The sequence below is a fragment of the Equus caballus genome, chromosome 3, assembly GCF_041296265.1.
Source record: "Equus caballus isolate H_3958 breed thoroughbred chromosome 3, TB-T2T, whole genome shotgun sequence".
Taxonomy (NCBI): Eukaryota; Metazoa; Chordata; class Mammalia; order Perissodactyla; family Equidae; genus Equus; species Equus caballus.
In genome coordinates, this window is record NC_091686.1 from 24,317,930 (window position 1) to 24,330,553 (window position 12,624).

A 12,624-nucleotide genomic window follows, 5' to 3' on the forward strand; every position below is an offset into this window, starting at 1 on the left:
ATTATGAGTGTTCAACCAGGTCATCCAGAATAAGACTGAACAAGAATGACAGGTGAATCCCATAAATTCTAGCTTTGCAGGAATATCAATCTCTCTCTCTTTTCTTCTTCCTTCTAGGCTTCTTGGGACCAGAACCAAATTTTCTTATTAAGAGCCACCTCACTCCTGCACTCAGTACTGTGTCACTCACACAAGTGGCACAGAATAAGAGTTTGAGAGTTTTGTATGAAGAATCTTCACTGAGAAAGACTGCCAAATTATTTTGAAGGCGACAGGTTTAAACCTGAATAACAGGTTTATTTTTAAAAAACCTGTTACTTTCCTGCTCAAGTTCTTGTGATGGCTCAGTATTACTCAGAGGATCAAATATAAATGGCTGAACCTCGCGTTCAAGACCCTCCAAAATCTGGTCCTACTCTCTATGAGGCTTAATTTGTGAGTCCCTCTACTGTCCCAAATGAACCTCTTAGTAATAAGCGTCAAGAGTCAAAAATAAGAGGGAGAATTTATACGATAGATTAGACCACCATTCAGCAAATATTCACTCCTTCCCTACTGATGAAGATACTTCCCCACCTCACTGATGTTGAGCTTGGATACATGACTTGGTTCAATGGTCAATGAGATGTTAGCTGATCTGACAGGAACAGAAGCATTAAATGTGTTTGTGCTGTTTCACTTGCCCCTTGAGTTCCTCCCTTTAGCCATAAGAATATGCCTCAAGTAGGTGCTGGCCAAAGATGGCTGAAAAAGACATGCTGCAGACCTGAACTCAATTAGCAGCTTGGAGTCAAGCTCAGGCCAGCTGAACCCCAGACATCCAGAAACATATGAGCAATAAACAAATGTTTACTGGTGTATACCACAGAGTTTTGGGATGGTTTCTTACACAGCATTTCTGTAGCAACAGCTGACACATTTACATTTCATCAGTGAGAAAACTGAAATCTAAGGGGTTGGAAGTTACTTTTTCAAGACTGCCCAGAGATTAAGCAGCAATACTAGAGAGAATCCAGTAGTAGGCTCTATTTCCCAAAGATGGTTGCCACAAATTTCCCATCCCACATGCTCCTCCAGAACCTGACACTACCCCAATGAGAGAGGGAGTGTATGTCACCACTCCCTGAAACTGGGTAGGCTTTGTGGCTGCCCTGACTTATGGAGTTGAGTGAAAGTGGCACTACGCGACTTCTGAGGCTAGTTGATAAAAGGTGATACAGCTTCCACGTGGATCTCTCCCTTGAGAATGTGTCTCTGAAATCCCAAGTTACCACATAAGAGGTCTGGATACTCTGAAGCCACGATGCTGGAGAGAACATATAGGAAGATCACATAGGGAGAGATGCCTGAGAAACCTATTCCAGCTCCCAAGTGTCTGAGTCTTCCTAGCTCAGGCACCAGACACAAAAGTAAGGAAACCTGCAAGATGATTTACGCAAGAAACCTTCCTAGCACAGACCCAGTCACTAACTACAACTGCACGAGAGACCCTGAGCAAGAACTGCCTAGCTGAACCCAGTCATACCCAGAACCTTACAATGAGAAATTACAATAAAACAATTGTTTTAAGCCACTAAACTTTGGCGTAATTCCTTACACCGCTCTATGGACAACCAAAATAAACCAACATTCAAACCTAAGGCTTAATGCAGAGTCCCAGAGTACTGGACTAGAACGAGCTGCTGTACATCTCCTTCCCCTGGGTAGAATCTGGGGCAGACCTAAGACGGCTCATGAAGAACAAGTGGAAACTTCCACTTAGAAAGGGTGGTCTGAATACATGCTTTATTCTTCACTCCCTATCAAAACCCTACTAAAGACTGGTAAATAAATTTACAAAGGCAAAATTACACAAAGATAATAAGAAGAGGTATGTCAGACAGAAAACGGATGTCAATCACATATTCTGCAGGTAGAAAGCAAATAGACAAGTAGTAGTTGGCTTAGGTTTTGGTTTCCTCTGATCTCCTAATCCTGTAGCCATATGGAATGGCCAACAATAAGCAAGCCAATCTATAACAGCATTCTACAAAGGCTCAGGAGATTGAGATACCAGGAACCTTTGAAAGTGGAGGAGAGGGGTTAAGACCAAAACCACTTGAAAGTTTGCCTCAGGAGCAATTAGCTTCCAGATCCCCTTCTCCACCTCGTACCAGAGGCTACTGTTTACCACCCAACTCAGCAGAACCCATCACTCTTTGGAGAAATGAAAACCACAGAAGTTCCAGACTCAAAGGGCAAGACTGAAGTCTCATTCTGAAAACAAGGGAATTAAATGAAAATCTATTTATTCCTTCTTCCTTTGCTACAGCAACCTTGGATTTGGATGGCTGAGTTATAAGACAGAGAACTAGCCAACCTGCATTGGACTTTGCACCAGTAAAAATAAATGTGTGCTCTGTTATGCTACTGAAATTCTGGATTTATTTGTCACCCCAGCATAGCGTAGCCTAGCCTTACATCGATTTAACTAACAGGAATTTTAGAGGGGGAAATATGGGAGAGGTCATCAACAAAAAAGAAAATTTCCTAAAAGGATGGGTTTCCACAAAATGAATGTTACACAGAACATCTGACATAGCAAATTTAAAAAGATCCACATCAAGGCACATCATTGTGAAATTTTAGAATGGTTTAGGTTGGTGATAAGAGAAGATGAAGATCAAGTGGCCCAAGTTATAGGGAAAGTAAAAGAAGCCTTTATGCAAAGCACATTTGGTCTTGTTTTTTACTTGTTTTCCCATAGGATTAACAAAACTTTTATAGCAGCCACTTAAGACAATTTGGTGAAAATTTTCTGAAAAGCAACCTAGATCCAGGCACTGTGTTAGATGTGGGACATATAAAAAGATATGACATGGTCTCACACCTTAAGGGGCTCACAGTCTATTGGGACAGCCAAGCACTGAAAACAAGTCATGATAATACATGATATATAGTACATGCCATAAAGGAAGCATGGCAAAGGTATAACTTGTGGGAGTATCTCTGTTAATTTCTGTGCCAAAGTCCTATTCATATTCACCAGGAACCAACTTCTAGAAACTCGTACATTTCTCTCAGGGACTTTGGTAATCAACACAAAGTAACATTAGCAGAAGATTACTCTTCGTTGATCACATACCTAGAAAAACTCCACTTTTACCAAGTGATAAGAAGAGATCCAGTGATCAAAATATCTTCAAATAGGAGAACAGTTAAATCACATACCACTTCTAATATATGAGAGGGAACTCTGAGAGGAAAAGGCCCTCTACTCGCAATAGTTAATTCAAATGTTATCAGCAGAAATTCCATTTTAACTTCATTTTCACTTGCTCAAAACTTCCTGAAAAGTCCTTATTTAGACAGAAACTTTCCATGACTGGCCTTTTCCAAAAGGTGAATCATCTAGGAAAGCCTGAACTAACTGGCTCAGCTGGTTATGCGAGAGGGAAGAATAAAAAATACTATTTTTCCTCATTCCCCAAGGTTAATAAGCTACACATTTTTCAAGTGGGGAAAAAAAACAAAACAAAAAGTTAAAACTCAAACTTAACAATTAAAACATAATTAGAAAAAACTAAAAGACTAACTTTGTGCTAACACTACCTTATGCTTACACTTACAAATTCTTCCCAGCCATCACTAGCTCTTTCTCACATTTCTTAAGGTTGTTGTAATGCTCTTCACTTGATACACAGACAAAAAGAAAAAGGAGAATGATGACATCAAGAGATTACAAGATATGCTCAATTCCATACACCAAGTTTGCATCTGGTTGTCAATTAAAAGTTAGGCCTCCTAAGTTCCTACATCAGGGTGGCTTATAAAACCTAAATTTAAGTATAAATAATTTAAGTTGAAAAAAAATCCTGCCAACATGCCAACTATTAACGGGGTTACTGTCTCCTTTAGGATGGAGTTACAGAGAACTTTTGCTTGTCATGTTATATATCTCTAAAATGTATGTTTTTTAAAGCAATGAGTATATACTACTTTTGAATATGTGTGTGAAAGAGTTATATTATGGAAAAATAAAGTGCTACCCTTCTGATGTTTCTTTGTTTTGCTTTTGATAGAGACACGTTGCTGCCCTCTTCTGACAAATGATAGAAATAGCAGGCCCCCTCCCCCATATAGTATCTAAAATTACCATCCACTTGCTTTAAAAAATGAAAGAGGAAATTTGTGTCAGACAACTATGTTTATAAATATCAGTAAGTCCAGAAAACTTAATTTTATCAGTAAATTTAATGATTTCCCATAGCAACAGTTATTCACCAGCTTTTCTTACTCTCTCTGTAGGGCCAGTGGTAAAGTTACCATAAATCTTTCTTAGATATCCTATGACATAAAGAAAATAATGCAAGCCAACAAAGATTTCTAAAAATTTTAAAACCTATATTCCTAATGGTGTATTAAACACTTTCTGTATCATTTTTGTAGGAATTTCAAACCAGTAAAGATGTACTGTCAGTGTTCTGTTACCCTCTATCAGACAACTCAAGAGTTTCCAGTGTGATTTCCGGCAGCAAAATACATTACTAACTCACATCATCGAGAATTATTTAATGGATCCCCCAAATGACTGATTATCAAGGCAAAGGGTGTCTTTACAATGGAGAATTCTGACAGATACTGCCTTAAGTGGTCTAACTTACCACCAATACTGAGTGTTACTGACGTGATGCACTGAGGAGGCCAAAACATCATCAGTGTAGTATTTTTGTCTAAAGTGATTAATCTGAAGGTAATCAAGGGGAAACAATTCAACAATCCAAACTGATGACCATTCTGCAATACAAATAGACTCAAAAAATATATATCGGGTCGGCCCCATGAACGAGTGGTTAAGTTTCTACGCTCCGCTTTGAGGACCCAGGGTTTTGCAGGTTCAGATCCTGGATGTGGATGTGGCACCACTCATCAGGTCATGCTGAGGTGGCGTCCCACATAGGACAACCAGAAGGACCTACAACTAGAATATACAACTATGTACTGGGGGGCTTTGGGGAGAAGAAGAAAAAAAAGATTGGCAACAGATGTTAGATCAGGTGCCAATCTTTATAAAAAAAAAATTATATATCAATGTTGTGAAATACAGAAAGGCTTAAAAGCAGTTCCAATTTCAAGGAAGCTAAAAAGACTAAATGCAGAATGTAATCCTGCACTGGATGTTGGACTGAACAAGAAATAGAGCTATAAAGAATGTTAACGGGATAACAAGAAAAATTTGAGTACAACTGTATACAGAACTACTTAAATGTGTGCTGCAAAACTACCTGTTATTAGTCCAAGACAAGATGGGTAGAGAAATTGTTAAGTATTTAGAAACCTGTTTAGCAATTTGACAATGTCACAATATTCATGACACGATCAGTGGACTCATTGCATTAAATAAAGTATAGACCAATTCAGGTATTGTCAAACTTGCAAGGTGCTCACACGTGATGTCAGTGTATCAGTCATGTGCAGTAAGAACACATTACAATGTGTGTGACAGTTTAGGGTTATTTTGTCAACTAAAACCCAAAAAGGTAAGCATTTATTTTTAGAACCATTTTAATTGTTAACCAAGTGTGAGTTTTAAAATTTACAGCTTAAAATCAGTTAACTAAATTAAGAAAGTAAAATTAGTATTCTTTCTTTTTTGAATTAATTTACTTTTTGTGATGAAGATTCACCCTGAGCTAACATCCATTGCAAATCCTCCTCTTTTTCTGCTTGAAGAAGATTCGCCCTGAGCTAACATCTGTGCCAGTCTTCCTCTGTTTTGTATGTGGGACGCCTCCACAGTATGGCTGATGAGCAGAGTAGGCCTGCATCCGGGATCTGAATCCCCAAACCTGGGCCACTGAATTGGAGCACGCAGAACTTTCATTACTCAGCCATGAGGTCGGCCCCTCATTTCTCTTTAGTCGTAATTTACTTATGGCAAAGCAAGCCTCACTGTACGTCTCTGTAAAGACAACACATATCTTCCCAAATGCAGCAGCAGCACTAAGTCAGGCAATGAGGACGGAAGAGGTTCCACAGAAACAAAGGCCAACTGAGGTAAAACTGCTATTAACCTATAAGCCCTTATATGTTGAGTTTGGTTTCTCATCACTGAGTCCTCAAATCATAGTGAATTCTTTACAGAAATGTTCTGGCTAATGAAGCAACAAATCCATTAGAACTTCAGTGGCATTTACATACAAAACATAAAGACGTAAGTTCAAAATCAAAAGAATTCTTTGAAAGAAAGAGTATTGAACTAAAAAGCCAAAAGAAACAGACGCAAAGTTCCATACATTAACATTAGTGCACTGCAGCCTTCTGAGAAAGGAGCACTTTTGGTTGCCAACTAAAAAAAAACAGACTTTTACCAAGACATTAGTAAGACTGTATCAAAGAAATTTGCTTGAAAATCTTGGTGAATCTGTGACACAGAAGGTGGTTCAAGTACAACTTTCCAATGACACCACAGGTTGAAGTATTCAGCGTCTGGCTTATAATAGTGAAAACTATAAGAAAGTGAGCAAAGTGTGTTTTTCCAGTGCAATTTGAAGAATGCTAGATTACTACTAACATGAAAATTACTATGGGATATGTGTGATTTAAACATGAATGTCAGATAAGGATTCTTTCATTAGTTTCTTGCTGACAAACATAACTAATATTAATCTGTATAATAGAACTAGGATCACACTCTGTCAACAAATGCACTGTGAAGTTTAACTGTTTGGAAGAATATGTTCCAGTGGTGGGGCTCCAAGACGGGATAAAGGAGCTTGCACTAAACCATAAATTAACACACTGCTTCCTTCATTGAGCAAAATGTGCTACCAAAAAAAATCACTGTTCTCAGTACAGTAGTAAAAATCGTGAATTACATAAGGCTAATGCATTAAATTTTCATATGACTCTCTTCATATGTGATAAACAAAGCTGATCATAAATGTGCATATGTTAAATTGCATGCTGAGGTACAATGGTTACAAAAGGGAAAAATTCTCTTGAGAATGACAAACTACAGAATAAAGAGCGTGTCCGAAAGAAAAAATCACTTGGCCCCCAATTTTAAAGACACAATTAGACAGTAAAACCTGCTTATTTGTCTGATATCTCTGGTACTTTTAATAATCTAAGCACTTCCATGCAAAGAAGTGATTCAATATGTTTTTCAGTAGCAAATAAATTATCAGGGTAAAAATGAAAGCTAGAAGCCTGGAAGAACAGAGTTTCTACAGATTAACGTGTTTCACAGAATGTTCTGAATTGTATTTTCTATCAAAACAATGTCCACACAAAGGAAATTCATGCACCTAGAATTCCTTTTTTCTACTGAAATATAACTTATATTTAATTATAGCTTGACAGGATAAACTGTGGGAACTGGCGAGTGATGAAGCATTGAAGATGAACTTAGAAAATATAGTATCACCGGCATCATGTTGGATAAAAGTAAAATTGAAAATCCTAAACTTAATAAAATGGCTTTGAAAATCTATACTTCCATCTTCACAAAAATATCTCTGTGATGGGTTTATAATGAGCGTTACAAAGGAAAAAAAAGGAAAACCAACATAGAAATAATTTATATATATATTAGCCTCTAGGAGTAGTGAAGTCATCAATCCAACTTTAGATTAGATAGATTAACAAGAAAGAAAGAAGCTGTTTTGTCACATTAAAAACTTTAAAAATTAATGTACACAGTATTTATTTAAAGTGTGAGCCTAGATGTTAAGTGTTGAGAACTGATATTTTACTTTCAGTTTTTTGTTTCAATTACAGAATAAAAATGTATACATATAACAATGATTTCCTGTAGCAATCATTTATACTCACACCTTTATTAAATAGCATATATATAGCTATATAATTCTTTCCCTTATGTTCACTTTTTTTTTTTTGAAGATTTTATTATTTTTTTCCTTTTTCTCCCCAAAGCCCCCCGGTACATAGTTGCATATTCTTCATTGTGGGTCCTTCTAGTTGTGGCATGTGGGATGCTGCCTCAGCATGGTTTGATGAGCAGTGCCATGTCCGCGCCCAGGATTCGAACCAACGAAACACTGGGCCGCCTGCAGCAGAGCGTGCGAACTTAACCACTCGGCCACAGGGCCAGCCCCTCCCTTATGTTCACTTTTGACTATATTTATTAAATGCAATTTTATGTCTGTCTATTAAATCTCATTAAAAATTTGGGCTTGTATTTTGTACTTCTTTTAATTTATTTTTCTAGTAATTCCTTTTTATGTTTTACAAAAATATTGGTCTGCAGCAGGCTGAAAATTTAAAATCAAGGTCCTTCACCACAGATAGGTTAAACAATAATCTGCATTAATATGAAATTCACTGGAAGTGAGAGTTATACCGCATCAAGAAGGAGAATGCTCTTGTTTTTAGGAAACAGTGCTGAAATATTTAAGAATGAAGTGTCATGATGCCTCTAAGTAATTCTCAAATGGTTCAGCCAAAACAGAGAGAAATACAGATATAGATGGCGGAGAGGGAGGCAAAACGTTAACAAGTGGTGAATCTGTATGATAAGTATATAGTGTTCATCGTAATGTTATTCTTGAAAACTTTCTGTGTGAAATTTTTCAGAAGAAAAAGTTGGGGAGAAAAATTTTTTAAAAAATAATAAAAAGTTTTGCTCCACACCATTTATAAAACTAATAATGCCAAAGTCTTTTTTCCAAGATGTATTTTCACTTGATGAAACAATTGTTGGAAACTAAATATTATTTTTAAGAAGATCAATTTTAGGGGAAATTATATTTTCAGAAAGCATTTACAGGTCTAATTAATTACTGTCAAAGAAAATAAATGTGACCATCTAAAAAACTGAGAGGTACTTCATCTGTTCTCATTTAGCTCTAAATTACAGATCTGCTGTTTTCACAAAGTAAAATTTAAATAAATGAGCAAGAGGAAATCCTAGGCACGTGGCTTACCTAGAACAGCCAAGAGGTTATTAAGACTCTGTTTTTCTAAACTAGTAACAAACCTCAGAATGAACTTAAAAAATACTACTAAGGTGAGGAAATAATATTAGAACCAGGGTCAGCCCCGTGGCTGTGTGGTTAAGTTCGTGTGCTCCACTTTGGTGGCAGAGGGCTTCGCCAGTTCGGATCCTGAGCATGGACGTGGCACCGCTCATCAGGCCATGCTGACGTGGCATCCCACATAGCACAACCAGAGGCACTCACAACTAGAATATACAACTATGTACTGGGGGGGCTCTGGGGAGAAGAAGAAGGAAAAAAACAGATTGGCAACAGTTGTTAGCTCAGGTGCGAATCCTTAAAAAATAAATAAAAATAAAAAATAAAAACATTGGAACCAAATTTCTCTCCTAGTCTTTTTAATTTTCACCTGATTTCAGAGGCTTCACTGGGGCTCATACTTCAGAATCAAGGAAATAAAGGGAGAAAGGACTCAGCCAAAGTCACAAAACACGGCAATGAGTAAGTGGAACCATATACTTAATTCTTACATTTTCATGTTTCTGTTCAGCCAACCACGTGACAATACCCAAAAACTACATTACCATATGTGAAAGGACCTTTCTCATGTTGCCTGATAATTCATGGAGCCACTGGTTTCCTTGAGCTCAAATATAACTCTTTCAAGACACTATGATGGGCTAGAATAAGGACAGATGTCTAATATCATGTAGAAAGATGCTCATTTTAAAAAAGTAGTAATTTGAAAGTTTGTGATGGTCATCCTACCTGACTTCTTCACCAGCAAAATCAAACACCTTGGTGATTTTAACTTTTTCTGTTTCTTTAGGTTTCTCTAGCTCTTCTGCTTTGACCAACAATTTACTTGAACTTGTCTCTTCAGTCTCCTCTCCTTGCTATGAAAAAAGTAAGAAATACAATCAGTTTCACATAAGGAGGAAACCTAAAAGAACCATCCAAACGTGCTATTTATGGCTGTCCTTAACCATTTCACCTCTAAACAGTTAAAGACCTATTAGATCTATTAGGAATTTATTTGATTAGAAAGGCTTATTTTTCCGACCACAGGGAATGCTTTGCTTTTCACTTAGTAGAGTTACTAGTATCAAAAGGCATCTGGTCTGATTACTTCTTGGAGCTTCAAATCTCAGTTTGTAAATAAAAAAAAATCTATCTGGGGAACTTATGGTATTTCTGGGGAAGCATTCATCTCATTCATCTATCAACTTACTTTAACTTGTGTACTCGGGGGCACTTTTGATTTTGGTCCTACATCATTGAGGAAGCTGGCCCATAGTTCATCCTCCTTCTTTTTCCTCGCGTCCTCTGATCCAATGCCTTCTTCCTGTTCTGCAGCTGCATCATCCTCCTCACTGCTACTTCTTCCAGATTCCTCATCGGCCTCCTCCTCTTCCTCTTCTTCTAATGAGAGGCCACCTTGTTTTCTCTTCCTAATCACCAACAGTCACAAGGAAAAGGAAAAACAAGACAGACAATGCAAAATGATTTCAGTTATCCCTTCCTCAATTCCAAACATAATGTTGCAAACCCAAGAAAACTTTTACATGTGGGACTACTGATTAAAAGTGGAGGAGACTAGGGGGGGTAAGCTGAGATTTTTGTGGAAGATAAAAAGAACTGAGCTCTTACAGTTAGCATTTTCCCCATACACTTAGAAACAAAATATAGTGTTCTAAGTCAGGACCAGCTATTTTCACCAAGAAAACACCCCAAATCACCTCACAAATCAATCTGTCCAGAAAAAGTGTTCCAAGAATATATATATGCGCCAGATATTTTTGACTTTTTAAAGTCATTCTATTTAGAGAACATGTTCTACTGAGGACAGCCTCAAATTTATTTGCACTACTTCTTCCTAGAATTCTCAGTGGGAAAAAAATCCATGTTTCTTCTTACTTTCTGAAGATATGAAAGCTGGAATACAGAAAAACTCAAGGACAAAAGGACTGGGCCCAAGAATTTTAAGACTAAATTGCTTCTTAGAATATTCTGACTTCAAGTGAATCATCAAATACCTAAAATTATGTTTTTCCTTTTTTATAAACTACAATTTGCTTTTTGCTTCAATGCCCAGGACGACAGAAACACCAATCAAAGAGAATAAAAGACTTCTATGGAAGATTCCCTTATCTAAGTTAAAGAACCCATCAGAATTTTCATAATTTTTGGTGAGGGTATAATTTAGTACCAGGCCTATGGAAGGTAATCTGCTAATCTTTACTAAAATTTTTTTTACTGCACATAACCCCAGATCAAACAATTTTACTTGTACAGATTTGATTTACAGATATACTTCTACATGTATACAAAGACATACAAAGAATATTCATGCAGTCTTATCTGCTGTAGCAAAGATGAGGTTTAATCTAAATGGCTCTCAATAAGGGAATGCTTAAATAAAGTTAAGGTTTACCCATATAAAGCAATACTATGCAGTCACTGAAAAGACTAAGGTATAGTTAAATGTACTACCATGGTATCATCTCTAAGATGTGAAATAATAAAAGTGAGAAATGATATGCAGAGTATACAACTGCCTTCTTTTTTTTAGAGAGTAGGAAATATATACATACATGCTTGTACATACACAGAATATCTCTGGTAACATAGTTCTTCTGAGGCAAAGCAACAAGGGCGAGGGTCAGGGTACACATTTTTATAGCAAGTGAGTCCTTCATTTTAATCATGTGTACATATTACCTATTAAATTTTTTTTAAATTAAAGCTCAAACCTTTTAAAGCTTGCCAGAGACCAAGAACTTAAAACTAAAACGTCACCAAATGTTTCCCTTGAAGAGAAAAAGGCAAGAAACCCTGACAGTAAGCAATCTATCATCAGACCAATCCCAGCCATCAGGAGTGGTTGTGACAACAGCCCCTGACTTCTACGGGCCTTGAGGGCAGCATCACCTGGCCAGAATGCTCTGAGCCTTTCTTTTCTTCCCTTTGGTTTTCTGTGTCTGCTCTTCACCATCCACTTCATCTTCCTTCACTAATTCATTCACATCATCTTCACTATACTCTCCACCTGGAATCACATAATAGGGCGGTCAGACATACAGGAGCAACGACTTTCACATCAAGATGAGACATTTTCATTACGATTAAAGTTTTTCACATCAAGATGAGACATTTTCATCATGAAAAAAGTCTAGTACTTTTCTCTATCCTTCACCTAACTACAATATCATTTCTTTAGGGGAGTCTTCCCTGTCCCTGAAGACTAGGTTAAGTTCCTGAATTGCAAGCTTCTGTGGCAGTCTGTTTCCCTCCATAATTAATCCCACTTATATTTAATGTTTGCAATTTCTGCTATGTTCTACACACTGTGAGGTCATGGATCCTGTTTGCCTTTTTAAGTATTTGCTCAATGAATGAATGAAATATTCCAATACTACTACTGTTCTTTTTAAAGAAGAAACTGATGTTCCAAATTCATCTTGCATATCTTCCGAAAGTAAGCAAAAGATACCTTATCTTGTGAATAAAAGAGATTTACAAAGAGGACTAAAGACTTCCAGTTAGACATAGCAGAAAGAACAAACAAATCTATTTCCCATCCGCAGACACTGACATTCAGGGGCCCCCAAAGAATGTCTCCTGGATGCCCAGTCTGACCAGTCTGTAGGAACCAGTCAATAAATCCTGCCCACATGGAGACTGA

At 37.2% G+C, this 12,624-nt stretch overlaps 1 protein-coding gene across 3 annotated transcripts in view; it reads right to left on the reverse strand.

Moving 5' to 3' along the window:
- Positions 1 to 12,624, reverse strand: part of CFDP1 (craniofacial development protein 1) — a 127,421-nt gene that overhangs the window by 99,528 nt on the left and 15,269 nt on the right. For all 3 annotated transcript variants that reach the window (XR_011437395.1, XM_070263122.1, XM_001498771.6), the window contains exons 2-4: positions 11,871 to 11,988; positions 10,171 to 10,390; positions 9,708 to 9,835 (exon numbers count right to left, since the gene is read on the reverse strand). Coding sequence is in view for 2 of the 3 variants with exons in the window: in XM_070263122.1 (XP_070119223.1) it covers positions 9,708 to 9,835; positions 10,171 to 10,390; positions 11,871 to 11,988 (466 nt within the window). In the remaining variant the exon portion in view is untranslated. The remainder of the gene's footprint in view (positions 1 to 9,707; positions 9,836 to 10,170; positions 10,391 to 11,870; positions 11,989 to 12,624) is intronic.